General features: G+C 44.4%; 1 protein-coding gene across 1 annotated transcript in view; it reads right to left on the bottom strand.

Moving 5' to 3' along the window:
- The window catches only part of LOC143981973 (galectin-4-like), a 54,968-nt gene extending 31,248 nt beyond the window's left edge, over positions 1–23,720 (bottom strand). Inside the window, exon 1 of the mRNA XM_077480270.1 lies at positions 23,556–23,720. Coding sequence (XP_077336396.1) covers positions 23,556–23,600 — 45 coding nt within the window. The 5' untranslated portion in view covers positions 23,601–23,720. The remainder of the gene's footprint in view (positions 1–23,555) is intronic.
- Positions 23,721–24,780: the final 1,060 nt, after the last annotated feature.

Genomic DNA, 24,780 nt, shown 5'->3' with positions numbered 1-24,780 from the left:
CAGCAAGGTTAAGGAGATTAACGAATAAAGCCTTCAAGTTTCTGAAGATCAGAGTGCGGTCATCTCTTTTACACTTGTCTTCAGGAGTTTGTTAAACAAATTGTGATGTATGCGGCACTGGTATTCTTGTTTTAGTATAGTTTAGTATAGTTGTCATATATTTGTGTGACCTTTTTAATTTTGCTAATGAACAAATATTAGATCTTAAAGTGGAAGGTAATAAATAAAAATGGGGGAACAGGCAGGATTTTTAATGCTGATAAAGAAACATGCTTTGTCTCTTCCCACAGTAAAATGACCTACCTACTTGTGCACAGCTCACGGTAGAACGTCGGCAATGCTGAAGCTGACAGAACGCCTGTGAATGCGTGAGAGTGACATCATCCCCACCCAGCCAATGAAAGCGGCCAGCTATGGGGGTAAGCCGCTTGCTATGGGGCACTCGAGAAGGTTCGCTCCCAAGCCACGCTCTACTGAATGGACATTGGCCAATCACACCTGGAGCATGGTTTGGCCCCACCCCCTGCTATTTCCTCATTGTCTTACTGGCTGTAACAACAGCTGGAGCCAATGACTCCCAGTGCTGCGTGAGCCAGTGAGAATACATTTTGAGATGGGAGCGAGGGACACCTATCAGCAAAAGTATGTAGGGATAGGACATCCACCCTGCCACACCCCCTTAAAGCAGAATTATACAAAATAAATATATTAGTTAAGCCCACAAGTGTTTTTCCTACCACTACTGTCCTTTATATTGGCTTTTGGGATTTAGAAATGCAGCAATTTAGAAATTGGATGAAAGGTTTAGCACTGGGAAACACATTTTGAAAGATTAAAATGTGCATTTTATATACAACTATATAGATCAGACCAAAATGAGGGACAAATGAGGAGGAAAGAGGGACGGAGGGACTTTGTTCCAAATCAGGGACAGTCCCTCCAAATCAGGGACAGTTGGGAGCTATGAGTGAGGAGAGAAAGCCACTACTCTGAACGCTAGATTGAGATGGGGCTCAGGGAAGTATAAGAAGGGGCTGGGGGGCTGTTCTAGGGTTGCCACTTCATCCCTTTAAACCTGAAAATATATTAATTACAAAGGTTCTGAGGCTAATTTAATGCAGATAAGGCACTAAGTGAATTTAATTACCACCTTGATCAGCCACAGAACCTGTGTAAGTAATATGTGTTTGGTTTTAAAGGTATGAGGTGGCAACCTTAGGCTGCACCCAGAAGTTTTTTTTTTACCTTAATGCATAGCGTGCATTAAGGATAATAACCTTCTGCCTTTAGAACAACTTAAGCACCTTAACCACTTAAAGGCCGAGCCTCTTTTTGAGATTTGTTGTTTACAAGTTAAAAACAGTTTTTTTGGCTAGAAATTATTTAGAACCCCCAAACTATACATTTGTTTTTTCTAACACCCTAGAGAATAAAATGGCGGTCGTTGCAATACTTTCTGTCACACCGTATTTGCTCAGCGTTCTTACAAGTGCACTTTTTTGGGGGAAAAAATACACTTTTTTCATTAAAAAATGTAGCGCCGGCTCCTGAAGAGCACACACTATATGCTTTTCAAATTTAAGGTTACACCTGAACTGCAGTTTGGTTTGGGTACAATTGTCTAAATTTGGATCTCAGCATCAGTCTGACTGGACTGTGGGATGTTTGGCCTGGCCACAGGGAGCACTGTCTCTTCTGGCAGGCATGGAACTATGGTCTGGTTGGGTGCTTAAGTTACTCTCTCTCAGAGCCCGCCCAGTGGGAGTGGCGCTCCTGCTGTGCTTTCTGGGAGAGGGTATTTAAGATGCGGACGTCACGTGGTTCAGGGTTCCAGTCCATAAGGATGTGCTGACTTCATGGTCCTGGTCCCCCTGACCAGCCCCCAGGAAGGCTATGGCCTGGGGTGGGGATCCACCTGATCTTGTTGTCTCTGGGCTGGCTAGCTCGAGACAAGGAAACTAAAGGAGGATTCTGAGGTGTTTGGGAGCCGTCTCCGGTTTTGGGAGAGACCCAGTGACTTCATGCTATCCAGGGGAGGACTCTTCAGAAGAAGGCCAAGTACGGGTTGGTTTCTTAGCAAGAGCCTGGAGGAGCTGAAGTACCCAAGAGAATCCGGTCTCGTGGATATCGCCAAGCTAGCTGAAAGATCCAGGTATCACACTTGTGTTCTACAAGTTTAGTTTTCCTACGTGTTCTACAACAACGTCTGTGGCAGAGACTTATTCTTGTATGTTCTACAACGTCTGTGGCAGAGACTTGTTCCTGAGTTAAGCACCTTGTTGGCTGCTAGGCCTTGTGAGAGAGGGACTGTCCAACTTGAGTGAACATCCAGTTGCGAATGGCTATTCTCTGGATGCAGTCAAAGTAAGCAAGTTCTTTAATATTGACTTTGACACTGATGACCAGAATCCACCCGTGTGTGGGCTCCGTCTGACTTTTTGTTTCCAAGAAAGAAGTTTTGACTCAAAATTGTCTGGCGGACTTGGCAGTCCGCCCGTCTGACTTTTGAAATTAATGGACTTGCCCACATGGAGAAAAGTCCGTTCATTTTGAACGTGGCTCCAGGTAGACGGGACTAGCGAAGAAAGTGAATGCGCCGCCTCCATCGGCGAGATTGACACCTCGCTGGCCCCGTCACCTGGTATGGATTTAAAGGGGAACCCCTACGCCGAAAGAAACGGCGTGGGGGTCCCCCCAAAGTCCATAGCAGACCCTATCCGAGCACGCTGTTTTTTCAGTGTAAGGTTTCCCTTTTAAATCCATACCAGGTGACGGGGACAGCGAGCGGAATGCAATAAAAATAAAAAAATGTAATTTGAAGAAAAATAAAATAAAAATAAAGGCCCTTAAAGAGCTATGAGCGGAAGTGATGTTTTGACCTACAATGGTATGCAGACAGGTGGGGGTAATCTTCCCTTCACTCATCTCCATACCCAGCAAGGAAGAGGATCCGATCACCTCCGCCGCTACCGGCGGCTCCGTGAAGGCACCAGAGCACGGCGGGAGGGGGGCGCTCTTCTGCCGCTGATAAAAATGAATGCCAGTATCTGGGGGCCCCCTTATTAAAGGGGGCTCCCGGTTTCTGATAAGTCCCCTGCCCGCAGACCCCGACAACCAACGGCCAGGGTTGTCGGGAAGAGGCCCTTGTCCTCATCAACATGGGGACAAGGTGCTTTGGGGTGGAGGGGCCGCGCGGCCCCCCTTTCCCCAAAGCACCCCTCATGTTGAGGGCATGCGGCCTGGTACGGCTCGGGGGGGGGGGGGCGCTCGCTTGTCCCCACCCCCTTTCCTGACCGGCCAGGCTGCGTGCTCGGATAAGGGTCTGATATGGACTTTGGGGGGACCCCCACATTTTTTTTTTTCGGCGTAGGGCTTCCCCTTTAAGTCCATACCAGGTGACGGGGCCAGCGACGTGTCAATCTTGCCGCCTTAGGCGGCGACATTGACTTCCTTCACTAGTCCCGGTTACCCGGAGTCGCGTTCAAAATGAACGGACTTTCCTCCATGTGCGGGAAAGTCCGTTCATTTCAAAAGTACGGCGGACTAGCACACTCACGGCCGGATTGTCCGCCGGACTCGCAGTCCGGTGGACAGTTTTTGAGTCAAAACTACTTTCTAAGTCCGCCGGACTTTTGGGGAAAAAAAGTCAGCCGGAGCCCACACACGGGCGAATTGTCCAGCGGACTCTGGTCCGCTAGACTTTTCCGCCGGATAGTTTGATCGTGCGTACGTGGCAAAAGAGTTCCCTATTGCTGCCATTACTAGTAAAAAAAAAAATATGTCCCCAGATTTCATTTTAAAAATCTGGTCACTTTAAAGTAAACACTACAGATATATGTGCTTAGTTCAACTTTCATGAACGGGGTTTACAACCACTTTATGTGGATAGAATTTCAAACAAAAATTCCTAGGGAAAAGTCTTAAGCCCCGTACACACGAGCGGACTTTTCGACATCCAAAGTCTGACGGAATGATTCCGTCAGACTTTTCGATCGTGTGTGGGCTGCAACGGACTTTTGATTCGCAAAAGTCTGACAGACTTTAGAAAATGGAACATGCTTCAAATTTTTCCGACGGAACTCCGCCGGACCCAGTTCCTACCGAAAAATTTGCTCGTGTGTATGCTATTCTGACGGACTAAAACCGACGCTAGGGCAGCTATTGGCTACTGGCTATGAACTTCCTTATTCGAGTCCAGTCGTACGTCATCACGTTCGAATCCGTCGGAGTTTGGTGTGATTGTGTGTGGCCAAGTCCGCTCATTCGAAAAGTCCGTCAGAACTCTGTCGGAACTCCGGCAGAACTCCGGCAGAACTCCTTCGGAAGTCTGTCGGACATAAGTCCGCTCGTGTGTACGGGGCTTTAGGAACATTTGCATAACATTCTTAGAACATTCTCAGAGCATTGGTTTTGTTGTGTGAAAGATTTAATTTGCTTTTGACATTTGAGATTGAAATTAATGGACTTTATTGAATGGAAATCACATACACTGTTAGAATTTTTTTTTCCCATCCTGCCCTTTTGAATCAGTGCGCATGCGGGTGCTTTACACAACCCCTGATGCACAACCTCATACAGCCACTTCTTATGCATCTCAATGGGTATTCGGTGGCAGCAGGACCCTGGAGTGTCATTACGCAGGTTCTGCATTCTGCCCTGCCCTGCATGGCTCTGAATGTATACGAACACTGAATAAGTCAGCAAATATTTTCAAAACCTTTAAAATACCATCTAATATCAGGAATTGTAGCTCTAATCACCTGTACAACATCCTGCAACCTGTTCTGAGATAAGGGAAGGACACATTGGGGGTTATTTACTAAAGGCAAATCCACTTTGCACTGCAAGTGCACTTGGAAGTGCAGTCACTCTAAATCTACAGGGTAGATCTGAAATGAGGGGAAGCTCTGCTGATTTTATCATCCAATCATGTGCAAGCTAAAATGCTGTTTTTTATTTTGTTCGCATGTCACCCTCGGATCTACAGCGACTTTACTTTCAATTGCACTTGCAGTGCAAAGTGGATTTTCCTTTAGTAAATAACTGCTTTATTTGGACATGTCTACCCTAAAAAGAAAAAAGCCCTTTCTTCTGCCTTGCACTGGGGCAGAGACGTCTACTTGTTTTTTATGGGCTACACCTTTTTAAGTTTGCTTTAATTTTGATAATCAATTATCAGTTAATTGCATTATTCCTTGTTATGAAGAAATGGATTCTGTTGGAAAATGACTCTATTTACAGTAATTATAGGGAAGCTGACGCTGAGAGATGATTTAAAATGCTGCAGGCACAGTTCTCTACACACTAATATACTAATGACTCAAGTAGTAACGTCATGCTGTGACCTGTGCAGAGCTTTAACTAAAGTTCTGGTTGAAATGCCAGCACTACACAATAGACACGTCATACACAAAATAAAGCAAGTTCCACAATCGGCTTGAGTTCTAAGCTAGGGATCAATGAATAGATTGTATTGCAATACAGTGCTATTTTAGAGATTGGAGGAATTTATGTGAAAAATAAGGCTGGCCACTGATGGAGTGAATTTCTTTCCTGCAACCATAGGTTGCAGGAAAGAAATTTCCTCGAGTTCCTCATCAACGCAGTGTTGACAGGAGAATCTCTGCCGCTGAGTGTTCTTGTGTTCTCCCGGCAGAGGGGGCAGGGGAAACCACCCCACCAGGAGAACACAATGGCCCAGCGAGAGAGATTCTACTGTCAACACTGTGTTGATGGGGAAATCAAGCAAATTTTTTTCCAGCAACCTGTGGTTGCAGGAAAGAAATTCACCCCATCAATGGCCAGTCTTATTCTGAACATTAATTCCTCTAATCTCTAAAATGATTGTTGCTAGCAACTATAAAAGCAGTTAGCAATAATTGCATGTAAAATCCGTCAGGCTGGTTGTACCCAAATTGATCGATCGAACATTGCTTGAACCTCGACTAGTTCACCAGGAACCACCTATGGACAGCTTTAGTCAACAAGGAATTTGATCAAAATGTAACTGTAGGAAGCAGGGGTGGACTGACAACTCATGGGGCCCCCGGGCAATAGGAGATTATGGGGCCCCCAGGCAATCTGAGATTATGGGGCCACACAGTATACAATCACACAGCATACACATACATGTACACACAGTATACACAGACATGTTTCTATTGGCTGAGAAGGTACTGGAGAGGAGGGGCCGCTATAATCTCAGGATTTTTAGACCAAAAGGATGTCGGTAAGGGACATTTCAGAGACAGATGTAAAAAAAAAAACACAGATTTTTACATACTGTCCCTGGTTTTACTGAGGCTGGCAACCCTGATGGGGCCCCCTAGTGGCTCGGGGGCCCTCGGGCAGTGCCCGAGTAGCTCAATTGTCAGTCCACCCCTGGTAGGAAGACTAGAGAACATTGTATGTAGGTCTTGTCCAGTCATAGGTCATAGGCTGAAGTCATAGGCTGAAGGCAAGGACAAGACCTGAACAGAAGTAAACCCATCCATTTACTAGTTTAAAAAAAGTTTCATTTCTGGCATGTGCTGGAAATGTAACACTCCCATTTGTTGTACTCTCAACCAAACTGTCAAACCATCCAATGGCTGGTGTCATAAGTGATCACATGTGCAGCACCATGGCAGTTGTAGATTAAACAGAGGCAAAGATGGCAGCTTCCTTGGCTGAAAACGATAGGAGGGTTTACTTACACTTTAACTGCAGTAGAAAAAAAATAAGGTCTCCTGCCCCTGTCACTTTTTAAGGTGGACCTGATCAGACCATCCATTGCCCTCTGTGGAGCGGCGGATGGCAATGGACATGTGTCTGTAGACACTAACTAACATCCAATTCTATCCACTAAGAACAAATGGATGGGGATCCGTTCCCCATCCATCTGGTGGATCGGATCGGATGACAGCTGTATAGAAACAGACAGGTGGTCCATTTCCATCGGAGTGCCCATAGAGGAAAGTGGGCACTGCACTGCACAGCGAATGAATGGGATGTGCCCTGTGATGAGCGGCTTCCTGTTCATTCACAAACTGAGGCATAGTAAACACAGTTTACTATGCTTCAGTTATGACTGAACACAGTGAGTGTGTTCATTGTTTTCATTTAGAAAAGGAAGCTGTCAGTAAATTACAAATTTACCAATCCCTTCCTTCCCTCTCCATTCTGAAACATCCCCCACAGGACTCGGAGGGGGGGGGGGGGGAGAGAAGGGGAGGGAAGCCAGCAGCACTGCGGGGAAGGGGGGGGGGGGTGCAACACAGTGGGAAGTCCAGGCAATAGGGGGAATCGGCACTGCAGACAGTGATTAGGGTGTGCCCAGGCACACCTGGCACACCCCCTGCGGACACCTACAGTATGTTAGGGAGCATGAACATCTGGAGGAGGATGAGGCACTTGGATCTGCTGCTGAATGCTGGAAAGTGCACAGCTCTCAATGACCATTACTAGGATATGCTTGTGGCCATCACCTTTAGTATTGTTACACTGCTACAACTTACCAGTTTTATACTGGATTATGTCGGATAAATTGATTTCCCTGATCTACAGTCACAAGAATGCTATCATGCAACAACATTTCCATTTAAGGGAATTATTTGTTGAATAATATACAAAGAACAGTATTTATAGAGATATAAATGGTTGCCAGTAATGATGTTTTTAATGTTATGGACAGATAAAGGCTGAAAGAGCGTGATAGGGAGGTTTTATAATGTGGTTATACGCCGCCAGCCTCTCCATGTCTTTTAGGCAATTTTCTTCCTGTTTTCAAAGCACAGCTAATGCTTTGATAAAGAACCCTGCACTCCCAAAATCTGTTTCCATAAGACATCTTAAAGCTGTAGTAAACCCACTGACTTAAAAAAAAAAAATCTACACTTGTAAGGGAAAAGCCATAATAAGCTAGTATGCACTGCATATTATAGGCTTAACTGTAGGTAAAAGTTTAAAAAATGACTTTACTACCGCTTTAAGTGGTGATCTTGTGCTTACAACATCCTGATGGGCAGTTTACTGATGCAGGATGTCATTTGTTTTGCATAGTTGTTCCTGGCGGGGAGCTTTCACCTACAGTGAAAAGTGTCCCTAGCACTAAAGGACCTCAACACTTTAAAAGTACAACTAAACCTTTTTAAAGGTACAGTGGAACCTTGGATTATGAACATAACCCATTCAAGGAGAATGCGGAAACAAAGATAATTTGTTCCGCAATGACTTCTATTACATGCAATACCGCATGTGGCCAGAGGTGGGGGAGGGCGACGGAGAGCCTCGGAAATACTCGGAAACAGCTCGGAAAGCTTTGGAAACACCCAGGAATAGAGAATTTCTGAGTGTTTCCAAGTATTTCTGAGTAATTCCAAGTATTTCCGAACGGTTCCGAATGCCCCCTGGTGCCCCCGCACCTCTGGCCAAATGCGGTACTGCACCGCCCATTAGCTTGAATTCTGCTCGTTTTGCAAGACAACACTCGCAAACCGAATCAGAATTTTAAAAAAAAGTTGCTCGTCTTTCAAAGCGCTCATTAACCACATTACGCGTAAACCACATTTACATTAACAGCATTATTCATAAACCAAGGTTCCAATGTAAATAAAAATGAAATATTGCATTTGATTATCTCCTTCTGGCCAGCAAATAAATCACATTTAACAAGCTCTCCTGGGCTACTCTGCAAAGAAAAAAGGCTGTCTTTTACAGAGCTCAATAGCTAAAACGTACACACAACTGAATGAAGAGGCATTTTCCTTTCCTGTCTCCTCCTTCCTGCCTGGTCTGTTCAAAGGGGGATATACTGAGATTTAATCACAGAAATCAAATCAAGCCTTTTCCATGCTGTCTCTTTAGAAAACCCATTCTGCTCTGAGACACCAATGGTATGGGGACAGGAATAGAGGGGAAATGTTGCAATGAGGACACTTGTAGTGACAACTGTCTAGGAGAGGATTTCCCATCGGAAACTTATCCTTTAATTTCCTGATGAGTCTACAGGACAGGAAAAGAACGGAAATCTCTATAAAGCTGGCAATAGATGGGTAGAATTGTTAACAAAAATTCTTAAGAAAAACAAAATGTATTAAGAAAGTTAGCTTGTTTTTCTAATCATTAGTGGGTCAAATCGATGTTCATTTTCTACTACAATAACGAGAAAATTGGAAGCAGCAGGATGGAACATTTTTCACAAACGAACAAATTTGTAAAAGTGTATGTGTTTTTTTTTTTTTAGTAAAGCCCATTCCAAAATCAAATGTTAAAAGCAAACTAAATCTCATTTCACGACATTTGAGAATTCTGAGAATTTTCGGACGAATTTTCAATCGAGATTCTATCCGTCTATGGCCAGCTTAAAAGACATAGATGGAAAAAAACTGCGAGCAGTTTTACCCCACCAGTACTTTATCCAAAAAAAAAAAAAGTTTAACTTTAATGTTATCAATGTCGACATGTAAAATAAATACACAGATAACTAAAAATCATCATAAATAAACAATAAATAAATGCAAGTAATTATATGTAATAATACATAAATAATAATTTACCCCTAACCTTAAAAAAAAAATTAAATAAATGATTATTAATAATAATATTACAATAATAAACACCCAAACAAAAATATAATATAATATTAAAAATTATTATTAATAAATCCTAACCATATCCTAACCCTAACCTTAACTCTAACCCCTTACTGCAACAAAAAATATAAATATCAATACATTATTAATAATAATAAAAAAATAAAAATAAAAGCTAATGGAAAAGCTGAAAAAAACTAGCAACAAATAATGCCACAGATGATATTTTTCTCTATTGGCTAATAAAAAAACGTCAAAGCTCAAAAACGCTGAATAAAAACGCACAAAGAGCATACAAATGCGCCAAAATCGCACATAAAAAAGCACAAGAAACACTGAAAAAACGCTCAAAGATGCTATGCTCAGGTGTTAATGCAGCCTAAAGCCTCGTACACACAATCGGTTTTTTGGCAGGGAATTGTGCGATGACAGACTGTTGTCCTAAAATCCGACCATTAGTACACTCCATCAGACAATTGTTGTCCAACTTTCTGCCAACAAATGTTGGATGGCAGTCTAGTACATTTTTGGCGGACAATGGTTTGTTGTCAGATTTTCGTATCGTGTGTACACAAGTCCATCACACAAAAGTCCTAAGTACAAACATGCATGCTCGGAATTAATGCTCGCCAAACATGACATTAGCAGAAGGTGTCCAAAGGGTGGCTCTCAAGAGCTGCAATTTGATGTAGTACGTCACTATGTTCATGTTTGTTGGCTGACAATTGTGTACAGTTTGTATGCAAGACAAGTTCCTGGCAAACGCCCTTTGGACAAAAGTCTGGAGCTTTGTCTGCGGAAAATCTGATCTTGTGTACGAGGCTTAAAGCCCCATACACACTATCAGATTTTCTGCTGATTTTTGTCTTCAGATTTACCAAAACCATGTAGTGCAAGGGTCTGCCTGATTGCATATACATTGAAACTCTTAAAGCGGAGGTCCACCCTAAAATGGACCTTCCGCTCATCGGATTCCTCCCCCCCTCCGGCGCCACAATTGGCACCTTTCAGGGGGGAGGGGGGTGCAGTTACCTGGATAATCCAGGTAACTGCACCCACTTCCGGGCTAGCTCTCTGCGGAAAGGGGCGTACATTATGCCCCTTTCCGCAAGTGCCCGCCCCCTTCCGCAAGTGCCCCGCTGCCTGCTGGGAAACACACAGATCCCAGAGGCAGCGGGGACCATCCTCATTGCGCAGCGCGGCTCGCGCATGCGCAGTAGGGAACCGGGAAATGAAGCCAAAAGGCTCCATTTCCTGATTCCCATACCCAAGATGGCGGCGGCAGCACTCGAGTGTCGATCTAGAGATCGGCTTCGGGTGCCGACATCGCGGGCGCGCTGGACAGGTAAGTGTCACTATTTTAAAAGTCAGCAGCTGCAGTATTTGTAGCTGCTGACTTTAAAAAAAAAAAAAAAACGAGGAGTCCCGGCGGACTCCCGCTTTAAGGTTTGACCTCCATATTATATGGCTTTGGTAAATCTGAAGGAAAAAATCAGCAGAAAATCTGATAGTGTGTATGGGGCTTTAAACCTTGTACAGGACGTCAATTTTGCTTTGGTGTAACGTTGCACGGCCACACAATTGTCAGCTAAAGCAACGCAGTGCCGAATTGCAAAAAGTGCTCTGATCAGGAAGGGGGTAAAATCTTCCAGGGCTGAAGCGGTTAAAGTTCATATGCGTGTAAAGGCAAGCATCCTAATACTTTTGGTATTATAGTGTAGTTCTGGAAAGACACTGAAGTATTTTTTGTCTGCATAACCTGTTATTGGTAAACAAAGCATTCCATGTTCTACATTGGTTGAGTTGTGTATGAGGTTTTTGTTGACACACCTTGATCCAGCCCTTCCCTCAGTGCAAGCAAAGAGAATGTAGAAAATGTACTCAATGTTTCATCATCTGGTCTCATCCCATCCCATCTCATGATAGGCATAGCCTGCAAATAGAGCCCAGGGTACCATGTAGCAGTCTGTCCCTATTTGCTCTTTGAGAATAAACGGATGTAGGCAAAGTTTATGATAAAACAGCACCTAGCTAATACAGATTTTTCAGGTGATCACTTTTGAAGAAGTAGGGCCAAAGATTTTCCTAGGCCCTACTTCTCCTGGGGATCAACAAAAGCTCACTTAGTTTTGCACTCCTGTTACCCAGATTCAGCCAACAGCAAAAGCCCGCTGTCGGCTGAAATCATATATCCAGTCCGAGTTCTGCTGGGATAGCACAAAAAATTTCAGGATTCCCCAAGATGACTGACCAGCAGCTGGCTCAGCCTCCCAGTGTGCTGATGAGAGACCTAAGCCTAGGTACACATTGATGCAAATTTACAGCGAGTTGGATGCGTTAAGCCTAGGTTCACATTGATGCGATGCGGGAACCAGCGCAATTACATCGCTTGTTCCCGCATCGCATCTCTTCCGCAAGCAGTTCACACTGCCTTCTACGAACCGCTGCGGGTGTCAATACATTGTTAATGACACCCCCAGATCGGTTCACAGATTGCAGTGTGAACTGTGAACTCGCACAGGAATCGGATTGCAAAAGTGAGAACACCCATGTTATCTGATTTCAGTGCGGGGAAAAAAAAAGTCCCTGCACTTTTTTTCCTGCGACTCTAACGCGAGTTCAGCCATACAAGTATATGGCTGAACTCACATCTCACAGACATTGCATGTGATCGGCACTGCAGGTACGAATCACATGTGATGTCTGTGATTGCACTAGTGTGAACCTGGGCTTAGGAACACACAGAATAGCAGGTCATGTAAAAAGCATTGTATTCCATGGCTTTGGTTCACATCTATGCGTTGCGAATTTGGTGCGAGAAAAAAAAGGGTCCGGTGTGTTGACTAAGAGTGTGATGTGAATTCCTATGGTGCGGTGTGAATTTTATCTTCATAGGCTTCAATTGAACTTGCAGTAAAGTCACAGCACACAGTTCACATCTCTGCAAATTGTTCACTGCCTGCCTCCTGAATTTCATGGTAAAATTGCGGTAAATTCGCACCTGTCCACTTCATAATGCAAGGAAAATTCACACCTCACACAGGACAAAAAAAAACGTATCAAATTCACAGTACATCGCATCGCATCGCAGTAGTGTGAACCTGGCCTGTATGCCGGTAATGTTGATATTTGCACAGGCCTGCTCAGCATGGCAGTGCTTAGGACTAAAGATCTGTTACCCACTGCTTTGTGGGATGGGAGGGACAGGTATACGCACCACATTTTCCAACTACTTGGTTGTTCTGGGGAGACCCGACGGTGCACAGTGCAGGTTTTTAGAAAGCCCGAGGGTATGTTTTTGCAGGTTATGGTGCATAATATAAAGGATCACTTTTATATTTTCAGTACACATTCACTTTAAGGGATTTTTCTGTAACGAATGGCTCAGAAATAGTCAGCTTGGCAGTGCTGACCAAATCCATGCCAACTTTCCCTGGTTCCTCCCTTTTTTTTTTTAGGGAGAGTTGGAAAAATCTGAACTTCAAAAAAAACAGACATCTGGAACTTATCTACATCCTACTCCGTTTCAAGATGTTTCCTGTGATACTTTGTATTTAAAAACAGAAGAGTACATGCAAGTTACTGCAAACGTGATTCTTTATTTGATACATCATAAAGCAGGAATGTGCCACTAGTCCTGTCTAGATGAGGGGTCTTCAAACTTACTAAGCAAAAGACCAGTTCACTGTCCTTCAGACTTTAGGGGGCTGTAGAAGTAGAAAATGCCTCAGTGTCCGTGGGAGTTAAAAAATTACATAGCACCTGCAGTCAGTAGGAGAAAGAATAGTGCCCAATAGTTGGTGTCAGTGGGAGGAATAGTGCCCAACATCTTTAGGGGGCCAGACTGGTATCATCATTGGTGTCCATGGAATGAATATTGCCCCATTATTGGTGTCCATGGAATGAATATTGCCCCATTATTGGTGTCCATGGAATGAATATTGCCCCATTATTGGTGTCCGTGGAATGAATATTGCCCCACCATTGGTGTCTGTGGAATGAATAGTGCCTCCATCATTGGTGTCTGTGGAATGAATAGTGCCTCCATCATTGGTGTCTGTGGAATGAATAGTGCCCCCATCATTGGTGTCTGTGGAATGAATAGTGCCCCCATCATCGGTGTCTCTGGAATAAATAGCGCCCCATCATTGGTGTAATTTGGAGGAATAGTGCCCAACATCTTTAGGGGGGCCAGACTGGTATCATCATTGGTGTCCATGGAATGAATATTGCCCCATTATTGGTGTCCATGGAATGAATATTGCCCCATTATTGGTGTCCATGGAATGAATATTGCCCCATTATTGGTGTCCATGGAATGAATATTGCCCCATCATTGGTGTCTGTGAAATGAATAGTGCCCCCATCATTGGTGTCTGTGGAATGAATAGTGCCCCCATCATTGGTGTCTGTGGAATGAATAGTGCCTCCATCATTGGTGTCTGTGGAATGAATAGTGCCCCCATCATTGGTGTCTGTGGAATGAATAGTGCCCCCATCATTGGTGTCTGTGGAATGAATAGTGCCCCCATCATTGGTGTCTGTGGAATGAATAGTGCCCCCATCATTGGTGTCTGTGGAATGAATAGTGTCCCATCATTGGTGTCTGTGGAATGAATAGCGCCCCATCATTGGTGTCATTGGGAGGAATAGTGCCCAACATCTTTAGGGGGGCCAGACTGGTATAATCATTGGTGTCCATGGAATGAATATTACCCCATTATTGGTGTCCATGGAATGAATATTGCCCCATCATTGGTATCTGTGGAATGAATAGTGCCCCCATCATTGGTGTATGTGGAATGAATAGTGCCCCCATCATTGGTGTCTGTGGAATGAATAGTGCCCCCATCATTGGTGTCTGTGGAATGAATAGTGCCCCCATCATTGGTGTCTGTGGAATGAATAGTGTCCCATCATTGGTGTCTGTGGAATAAATAGCGCCCCATCATTGGTGTCATTGGGAGGAATAGTGCCCAACATCTTTAGGGGGGCCAGACTGGTATAATCATTGGTGTCCATGGAATGAATATTACCCCATTATTGGTGTCCATGGAATGAATATTGCCCCATCATTGGTATCTGTGGAATGAATAGTGCCCCCATCATTGGTGTATGTGGAATGAATAGTGCCCCCATCATTGGTGTCTGTGGAATGAATAGTGCCCCCATCATTGGTGTCTGTGGAATGAATAGTGCCCCCATCATTGGTGTCTGTGGAATGAATAGTGTCCCATCATTGGTGTCTGTGGAATGAATAGCGCCCCATCATTGGTGTCATTGGGAGGAATAGTGCCCAACATCTTTAGGGGGGCCAGACTGGTATAATCATTGGTGTCCATGGAATGAATATTACCCCATTATTGGTGTCCATGGAATGAATATTGCCCCATCATTGGTATCTGTGGAATGAATAGTGCCCCCATCATTGGTGTATGTGGAATGAATAGTGCCCCCATCATTGGTGTCTGTGGAATGAATAGTGCCCCCATCATTGGTGTCTGTGGAATGAATAGTGCCCCCATCATTGGTGTCTGTGGAATGAATAGTGTCCCATCATTGGTGTCTGTGGAATAAATAGCGCCCCATCATTGGTGTCATTGGGAGGAATAGTGCCCAACATCTTTAGGGGGGCCAGACTGGTATAATCATTGGTGTCCATGGAATGAATATTACCCCATTATTGGTGTCCATGGAATGAATATTGCCCCATGATTGGTATCTGTGGAATGAATAGTGCCCCCATCATTGGTGTATGTGGAATGAATAGTGCCCCCATCATTGGTGTCTGTGGAATGAATAGTGCCCCCATCATTGGTGTCTGTGGAATGAATAGCGCCCCATCATTGGTGTCTGTGGAATGAATAGCGCCCCATCATTGGTGTCATTGGGAGGAATAGTGCCCCCATCATTGGTGTATGTGGAATGAATAGTGCCCCCATCATTGGTGTCTGTGGAATGAATAGTGCCCCCATCATTGGTGTCTGTGGAATGAATAGTGCCCCCATCATTGGTGTCTGTGGAATGAATAGCGCCCCATCATTGGTGTCATTGGGAGGAATAGTGCCCCCATCATTGGTGTATGTGGAGTGAATAGTGCCCCATCATTGGTGTCATTGGGAGGAATAGTGCCCCACATATTGCCATTAGGACAAGAAAATTCCCTTTATTCAGAGGGAGTAAACAATGCCTCAGGCTTGAAAGTCAATGGAGGAAAAAAACAAATAAACGACTTAACACTTGTGGACTGTAGAAAGAGGAATAATGCCCTATCCATCAGTATTAGTGAGAGGAATAGTGCCCCATCATCGGTAGTAGTGAAAGGAATAGTGCCCCATCATCGGTAGTAGTGAGAGGAATAGTGCCCCATCATCGGTAGTAGTGAAAGGAATAGTGCCCCATCATCGGTAGTAGTGAGAGGAATAGTGCCCCATCATCGGTAGTATTGAGAGGAATAGTGCCCCATCATCGGTAGTAGTAAGAGGAATAGTGCCTCATCATCAGTAGTAGTGAGAGGAATAGTGCCCCATCATTGGTAGTAGTGAGAAGAATAGTGCCTCATCATCAGTAGTAGTGAGAGGAATAACACCCCCATCATTGGTATCAGTGGGAGAAATAGTACCCATCATTTATATCAGTGGGAGGAATAGTGCCCCATCTTTATATCAATGTCAGAAGTAGTGCCCCATCGTTTATATCATACAAAGAAAAAACAATATGAAAGCAGGAGGGAAGGGGCGGAGTTCAGCATGACTTTTCTGTGGCCATTATTTGTGGATATAGTAATAATTTTGGAGATTCTCGCTGAAGGTAACCTCCACTTACATTTTTGTAAAATAAATGTTTGCTGATTAACCCCAGGTGGATTGCCCCAGGTGGTTTTTGTATGTTGTATGCACAGTCTACATAATAAAACTACATACAGTACCTCCCAACATTTTGAGATGGGAATGAGGGACACCTACTAGCAAACGTATGCTGGCAGAGGACACACCCCCCCTTAAAGGAGAATTATCAAAAAAAAAAAAAAAGGTTAATTAAATCCACAAGTGCTTTTTTACCATTACTATTCCTTTATATTGGCTTTAAAAATGCAGCAATTTAGAATTTGGATGAAAAGTTTAGCACTGGGAAACACTTTTTGAAAGATAAAAAGTGCATTTTATATCCAACTATATAGATCACACCACAATGAGGGACAAATGAGGAGGAAAGAGGGACAGAGGGACATTGCTCCAAATCAGGGACAGTCCCTCAAAATCAGACCCGCTTTTCAATTGGCTGGGAGGAGGATCTGTGTTGCAGCAGCGAATATTGATTCGCTGTGGTAACATCTGAGTGGGCTCCAGACGCAATGCTCAGTGCCACGAGTCCACTCTATTTTGAAGCCTATTAGAGCCTATGGCTCTAATCAGGTGCTTCAAAAAAAACACCCCCGAAGCTGTAATTCAGGCGCCCGGCATCCTGAAAGGGGCCAGATGTCTGATTAGGGGAAGGCAGTGGCGATGGCTACAGCATGGGGGTGGCGGCCTTGGATAGAGGGGGCACACTGGTCATATTTACAGCTAATAGAAAAGCTATTGGGAAAGAAAGTATGGGAAGCTGGACATTTTTAAAAATACTTCACAAGAGGGAGCGTTTTCATACAGGCCCTACAAATCGCATAAGCATGCTTGGAGGATGCCTTACAGCTGTATATAGTATTACAGAACAGAACGGATTTCACTGCCAGTTACAGTGGAGGTTTACCCTGGTAGAGCATTTCTGCCTATTGATTTATCCTGTCTTTTATATTTAGCTTGGCTTTAACCACTTTAAAGCGGAGGTCCACCCTAAAGTGGAGCTTCCGCTCATTGGAACCCTCCCCCCCTCCGGCACCACAATTGGCACCTTTCAGGGGGGAGGGGGGTGCAGGTACCTGTACAGTACAGGTATCTGCACCCACTTCCGGCGTAGATTCTGCAGAAGGTACGCCCCTTTTCTCAGAATCTACGCCCCTTTCGGAAGGTCCCCCGCTGTCTGCTGGGAAACACACGGATCCCAGAGACAGCGGGGACCATCTTTATTGCGCAGCGCGACTCGCGCATGCGCAGTAGGGAACCAGGAAATGAAGCCGCAAAGCGCCACTTCCTGATTCCCATACCCAAGATGGCGGCGGCAGCACCCGAGAGACGATCGAGAGATCGGCTTCAGGTGCCGACATCGCGGGCGCGCTGGGCGGGTAAGTGTCATTATTTTAAAAGTCAGCAGCTGCAGTATTTGTAGCTGCTGGCTTTTAAAAAGAAAAAAACGGCGGACTCCCGCTTTAAGACCGGGCCTCTTTTTCAGACTCTGTGTTTACGAGTTAAAAGCAGTTTTTTTTTTTTTGCTAAAAATTACTTAGAACCCCCAAACATTATACATTTTTTCTAACACCCTAGAGCAGGGGTGCTCAACCTGTGGCTCTCCAGCTGTTGCAAAACTACAAGTCCCATCATGCCTCTGCCTCTGGGTGTCATGCTTGTGGCTGTCGGAGTCTTGCTATGCCTCATGGGACTTGTAGTTCCGCAACAGCTGGAGAGCCACAGGTTGAGCACCCCTGCCCTAGAGAATAAAATGGGGTCAAAAAGACTTCAGATCTCATACCTGGACGTAACTGCAAAAAAAAAAAAAAAAAAAGAAGAAGAAAAAATTACAACAAAAAAATGTGCCTTTAGGCTGGGTTACACCACAGCGATGCGGGAACGCCGCGAATCCGCGGCGTTTTCCCGCATCGCATGACTCCCGCCGGCAGTTCACACTGCCCTATGCGAACGGCTGGGAGTGTCAATGAAATGTTAATGACACCCCCAGATCCGTCCGCATATCGCAGTGCGATCTGCAGACTTGCACAGGAATCGGATCGCATGGTGTGAACACCCATGCGATCCGATTCTGCTGCGGACCAAAAAAAGGGTCCCGTGTGAGTTTGCTGCGGGAGCGATGCGAATTCAGCCATACTATCTGTATGGCTGAACTCCCATCGCTACGGAGATCGGATGTGATTTGCACTGCAGTGCGGTGCGAATCACATCCGGATCTCCCCCCGCAGCAGTGTGAACCCAGCCTTAAGAAGTATGGGCGGAAATGATGTTTTGACGTCGCTTCCACCCTGCTATGGTATGGAGATGGTTGGGCCATTTTCCCCTCACTTGTCTCCATACCTGACAGGAGAACAGACGCAATTGTCTCCACCGCTGCTGACAGCTCCGGTAAGCGGTGGAGGGCACCGGATCGTGGCGGGAGGGGGGGCCCTCTCCCGCCACCGTTAAAAGTGATCTTGCGGTGAATCCACCACAGAGACCACTTTTATCTTGTAGCCGAACACGGGGATACTGGGGTTTGGCAGCTAGCTGCTGCCATAACAACGATATCCATCCCCAAAGTAGAGAGAGACGTATATCCATCGACGTGTAGCCGTTGGCAAGTAGTTAATATAGCAGCAGTACCCTAATTTGTTTTATTTTAGGTTTAACCACTTCAATACTGGGCACTTTCTCCCCCTTTCTGCCCAGGCCAATTTTCAGCTTTTAGCTTGGCTTAGCTATGCGAACACAGACATTGCATGTGATTCACACCCACATTGCTGTGCTGATCACATGTGATGTCTGTGTGATGCGAGTTCAGCCGGTTCAGCCAGTTCAGTTTGTATGCCTGAACTCACACTGGATTCACACAAAAAAGGTGCAGGCATTTTTTTTCCCCGCACCGGAATCGGATCGCAAAAAGATGATCTGTGGTTTCATCTTTTGGCAGGCCATTCAGAGGTACAGGACACTGTGCAGACACACAGCATGCCTGTATTGGGAGGTGTGTTCAGCCACCACACCTCCTGACCAAGCACTCTCCAATTTTATGAAATCAATCAACTGTGTCAGCACAGTGTCCTGAAATGAGCTAGTATGCACCGCATACTAGCTCATTATGAAGTACTTACCTTAGAACGAGACAACGGTATCTTACCTGGTCCACGCCGAGGGAGCTGACATTTTCCCTCGACGTGTCTTCCGGGTATCGCGGCTCCAGCGCTGTGAGTGGCCAGAACCGCAATGTCGTCACCCCCGCGCATGCATGCGGGAGACATCTGCCAGACTTTCAGCCAAGAATCCCCAGAGCGCATGCGCCGCTGAATTCAGCGGCTCATTGCAAGGGCAATATCTCCTAAACTGTACAGATTTAGGAGATATCTTTTTTACCTACAGGTAAGCCTTATTATAGGCTTACCTGTAGGTAAAAGTTAAAAAAATGACTTTACTACCGCTTTAACCTTATATGAAACATAAGAAAAATAATTTTTTGAAACTAAGCAAAAGCAGTTATAACTGAATAGTTATAACTGTATTAAAAGAGGTCTATAACATTGTGTGTTCACAACTACTTGAATGCACTGCCAGCAGCCCAGTAGTCTAAGGGCCCATTCACACAAGAACGTGGTGCTGGAAACTGCATTCTTTGCACGTTTCCCAGATTGCGTTCAAAATGCACCGCAGTTTGCGATCTGCAGTATTAAGTTAATGACACCCCAAACACAGGTTGCAAATGCAGTGCATTTGCCAGCACTGGATCACATGGTACAGGTACAAAAGTACCATACTATCTGGTTGCAGCGAGTTTCCAAAAGTAGTGCATGCACTACTTTTGGTGTGGTTTGGTGCAATTTCATCCTATTCAAAATGAATGGGCTGAAATTGCATCGCACAGAACTGCATGTGAATCGAACAGGAACTCATGTCCCTGTGTGATTGCCAGTGTGAACCCACCCTAAATGGGCCCTTGAAGTTTTGGCTTCACGCTGATATTCCTGGTCTTCATGGTTGATCCAGACCTGTGGGGTTGATTTACTAAAACGGGAGAATGCTAAATCGGATGCAGTTGTGCATAGCTCCCAACCGTCCCTGTTTTCGAGGGACTGTCCCTCATTCAGAACAATGTCCCTCTTTGCTCCCCATTTATCCCTCATTTTGATCTGATCTATATTTTTGTAAATAAAATGCACTACTCATATATTATTGTTTCCCAGTGCTAAACCTTTCATCCAATTTCTAAATTGCTGCATTTGTAAATTCCAAAAGCCATTATAAAGGAATAGTAGTGGTAAAAAAGCACAAGTGGGTTTAACCAATCATTTTTTTGTACAATTCTCCTTTAAGTGGGGCGTGGCAAGGGGTGTGTCCTACACCTGCATACTTTGGCTAATAGGTGTGCCTCATTCCCATCTCATAAAGTTGGAAGGTATGCAGTTGTGCATGGTAGCCAATCAGCTTCTAACTTCAGCTTGTTCACTTAAAAAGGAATTGCAGTCTGCTCACATAATTTGTAATAAAAACATGTTTGCCAACCACTTTGCATAATATTTTATATATATACTGTGATTCTGTACTTATCAAATATTCTGCAGAAATCCATAGCTCCCAACTGAACTGATTTTGAGGGACTGTCCCTGATTTGTCCCTCTTTCCTGATCATTTGTCCCTCATTTTGGTCTGATCTATATAGTTGTATATAAAATGCATTACTTATCTTTCAAAAAATGTTTCCCAGTGCTAAACCTTTCATCCAATTTCTAAACTGCAGCACTCGTAAAAATGTCAAAAGCCAATATAAAGGAATAGTAATGGTTAAAAAAAGCCCCTGTGGTTTTAACTATTCTATTTTTGGGGTTATTTCACCTTTAAGGGGGTGTGGAAGGGGGGCATGTCCTATGCCTGCATACTTTTGTTAGTAGGTGTCCCTGATTCCCATCTCAAAAAGTTGGGAGGTATGGAAATCTCCCCCCCACTAAGCCTGGCTGCATCCATTTTAACTGTGGGCAGCTGAAGCTGTTGCCTGTTCACTTCCTGGATTTACAGAGGCACACCTTCAGCCCTGCAGCTCTCATTGGCCCTCTTATGACTCACCCCCCCCCCCCCCTTCCTGGCAAACTCTCCCAAGAGTGACAGAGAGAGCTGTGCATGATGTCATAAGCCTAGGCTAATGACCGCACAAGAAACAGGAAGTGGGCTGTATAAGGTATTTAATGGCAAAAAAAAAAGTTAAAACCACAAGGGCAGAAGATTTAATAGATGGAAAGTTGAAAAAATGACTGAAGCACTCAGCCTCCCCTTACAGCCCCCATTTGACATGTAATTTGTTTGGGGGGGGGGAGTGGGTGACTACTTTAGAGAGGGACTTCCTGTCCCACTTCCTCCTTCCGCCCATGGGCCACCTAGGCGACTCCTCCTCTCCACTAGGCGGTCCCTCCCTTTTGCCAATCTTCTGGGACACGTCCCAGAAGATTGCCTGTCCACTGGGGGAGCGCAGCGCGACTTGCGCATGCACAGTGCGCGCCCAGCTGTGAATCCGTAAGCTGTCATGGCTGGGTGCCCACAGTTCCAATGGATCCCCCGGGCCTCCGTGCGGCCACATCACTGTACCGTGGAACAGGTAAGTGTCGGTTAAAAGTCATCAGCTAAACCTTTTGTAACTGCTGACTTTTAATAAAATTTAATAAAAAACAGTGGAAGTCCACTTTAAGCTTTGAAAAAAAAAACCTGCAAGTTGATTGGTTTTTATGCAAAGCTGCACCTGATTTTGCACTCTCCAGTTTTAGTAAATCAACCCTAGTGCCTCAATGTCCTAAATCCGGACAGCCCAGCAACTAGTATTTTCAGAAATAGGCAAGTAATAGGCAAGTAATGGTTGTAGTAGTCGCTGTACAATACATTTCACACAAATAGTGCAAAATGCTTTTTGCATTGCAACTGATAGCAAATGATTAGTAAAAAAAAAAAAAAAAACTGAATTGGACTTCTAAAAGTTAATATACCATCTGCTGCTGTGAACTGCTCTTTGCCTTTGATACATAAGGGGTTAATTTACTGTACAAACTGCTTTCCCTCTGATTTTCTTTTCTCATTTTTTTCCCAGTAGTCATACTAGTTACAACACCTCAAATATGTCCCATCTACTCTCATGGACACACCCTACATAGCTCAAAAAAAAGGAAGATAAAAATCTGCCTTTAATGTACATCTGATAGAGGAAACTAACTACTTGTAAGATTACATGAGATTAAGCCAGAAAATTGTATTAAATCCAGAAGCATAAAACACAAAGTACCAATAGAAACTGGATACTCCGGGTACAGTGCTCGCCTCTGATCTGTGCCAGGATTAGTACACGTTTTACATGGCGATAGATGCGCCACGTTTTTTTAAGTAATGGAAACTACTTATAAACTCTTTGAGGATAACTTTCAACATAGTATGCAGCTTTTTCAGAATTAGCAAAAAAAAAAAAGACTAAACAAATGTAATAAAAAAGTACCGAAAATAATAAAAACAAATTAACTATATAAGAGTTACAAATTTCCCTAAAAAGAATCAAACTCCAAATATGATTTGTTATGCACATTTTTCATGTTAACTCTATAATGGAAGATTCTAAGATTAGAGGCTCAAATATGAGATAATAGGAGGGGCATAGGGCTGCGAGCGAAGAAAAATGGCGCTTTATCCTGTGTGGCGCGAGCACACAATTAAGATATAACAAAAAGGAGGAGTCGAGATCATAAAAAAATAAACAAAGGTTGCCCCTCCGCACCCCTGTGAGCCTAGACCAAATGTTTCCTGAAGGATTCTATAGGGATATCTGGAAAACATGCACTGTTAGTAGTTTCTTTGGATGGTTTGGGAGTACCTAAGACAAAGTTAGTAGCAAAGACTTAATTTGTAAAACAAAAAAGAACAAGACATAAAAGAAAAATGTCTTTAACAGAAAGACCACTAAGAAGTGGTGGCATGGTCACAAGAGGTACATTTTCATGCTTTCTACTTCTTTTTGTGGATATTTGGGTTTTATACTCAGTGACTGCTCCTCCTCCTATGTGAAAGTTTACTTTGGCATTTTTTAATGGATCATAAAGTTTAATGTGTGCAAACAGACGGCTCCATTATGCATAATATTCGTTGTTCAGTTGGTACTTACGGGATTGTAGGCAGATTGGTAGCCTGGAGCTGGTACACACGCCATGTTTGCTGGTGGAATTTTTTTCCGAAGTGGAGTTTGGTCTGGACTTGAGGGATGCTTTTTATCATGTGAGAAAAGGGCAGGGCATGCCTGTGAGGTATCTTTCCAAAAACTTGTATATCCAGTTTATACAGCGAGCTGCTAGACTCGGGAGACGCCTGCTGGCAGACGTAGATATTCTGGCAGAGGAAACGACAGTCCAGTGACTAAGACTTTCCAAAAAAAAAAAAATACTGTGTTCCTCTAAATCTTTCCAGTCTTCTAGTTCTCATTGTTTAGTAGTAATACACATCTATGACTCATAGGCAAAAGGCACAAAAGCCTCATGACTAAGGCTGGGCATACTTTAAACTAATTTCATTTATTTCCGGAGGAACCGATCGAAATTCACTTCAAGGGAGGCCTTGGTGGCATCCTCGCGCCCAACCAGGGCCTTCTTAATAGCATCATGGGCCCCTGGGCAAAGTAATGCACTGGGGACCCTACCAACTTGCCCCAATTTACACACCTACTTTCAAAGAAATTAAAGTATAAATAGTTGATAGAATTAAACAGATACAGTATTCATTAGTACGTTCAATAAAATGGATTTTACAAAAGGAAAACATTCCATAAATCAAAGACTAGTCAACACAAAGGGCACACGGGGGGATGCAGAAGGGCACAGTACAGGGGAGAATGCAGAAGGACATAGTACAGGGGGGATGCAGAAGGACATAGTACAGGGGGGATGCAGAAGGACACAGTACAGGGGGAATGCAGAAGGCACAGTACAGGGAGATGCAGAAGGGCACAGTACAGGGGAGAATGCAAAAGGACATAGTACAGGGGGATGCAGAAGGACACAGTACAGGGGGAATGCAGAAGGCACAGTACGGGGGGATGCAGAAGGACACAGTACAGGGGGGAATGCAGAAGGCACAGTACGGGGGGGGGGATGTAGAAGGCACAGTACAGGGGGGAATGTAGAAGGCACAGTACAGGGGGAATACAGAAGGACACAGTACAGGGGGGATGTAGAAGGTACAGTACAGGGGAGAATGCAGAAGGACACAGCACAGGGGGGAATGCAGAAGGACACAGTACAGGGGGAATGCAGAAGGACACAGTACAGGGGGGGATGTAGAAGGTACAGTACAGGGGAGAATGCAGAAGGACACAGCACAGGGGGGAATGCAGAAGG

This window comes from Lithobates pipiens, unplaced genomic scaffold (genome assembly GCF_037356315.1).
Source record: "Lithobates pipiens isolate NorthernLeopardFrog02 unplaced genomic scaffold, aLitPip1_a1.2 Scaffold_1, whole genome shotgun sequence".
In the NCBI taxonomy this organism is placed as follows: Eukaryota; Metazoa; Chordata; class Amphibia; order Anura; family Ranidae; genus Lithobates; species Lithobates pipiens.
The sequence above is the reverse complement of the archived record's forward strand: the minus strand, read 5'-3'. Positions and strand labels throughout refer to the sequence as shown.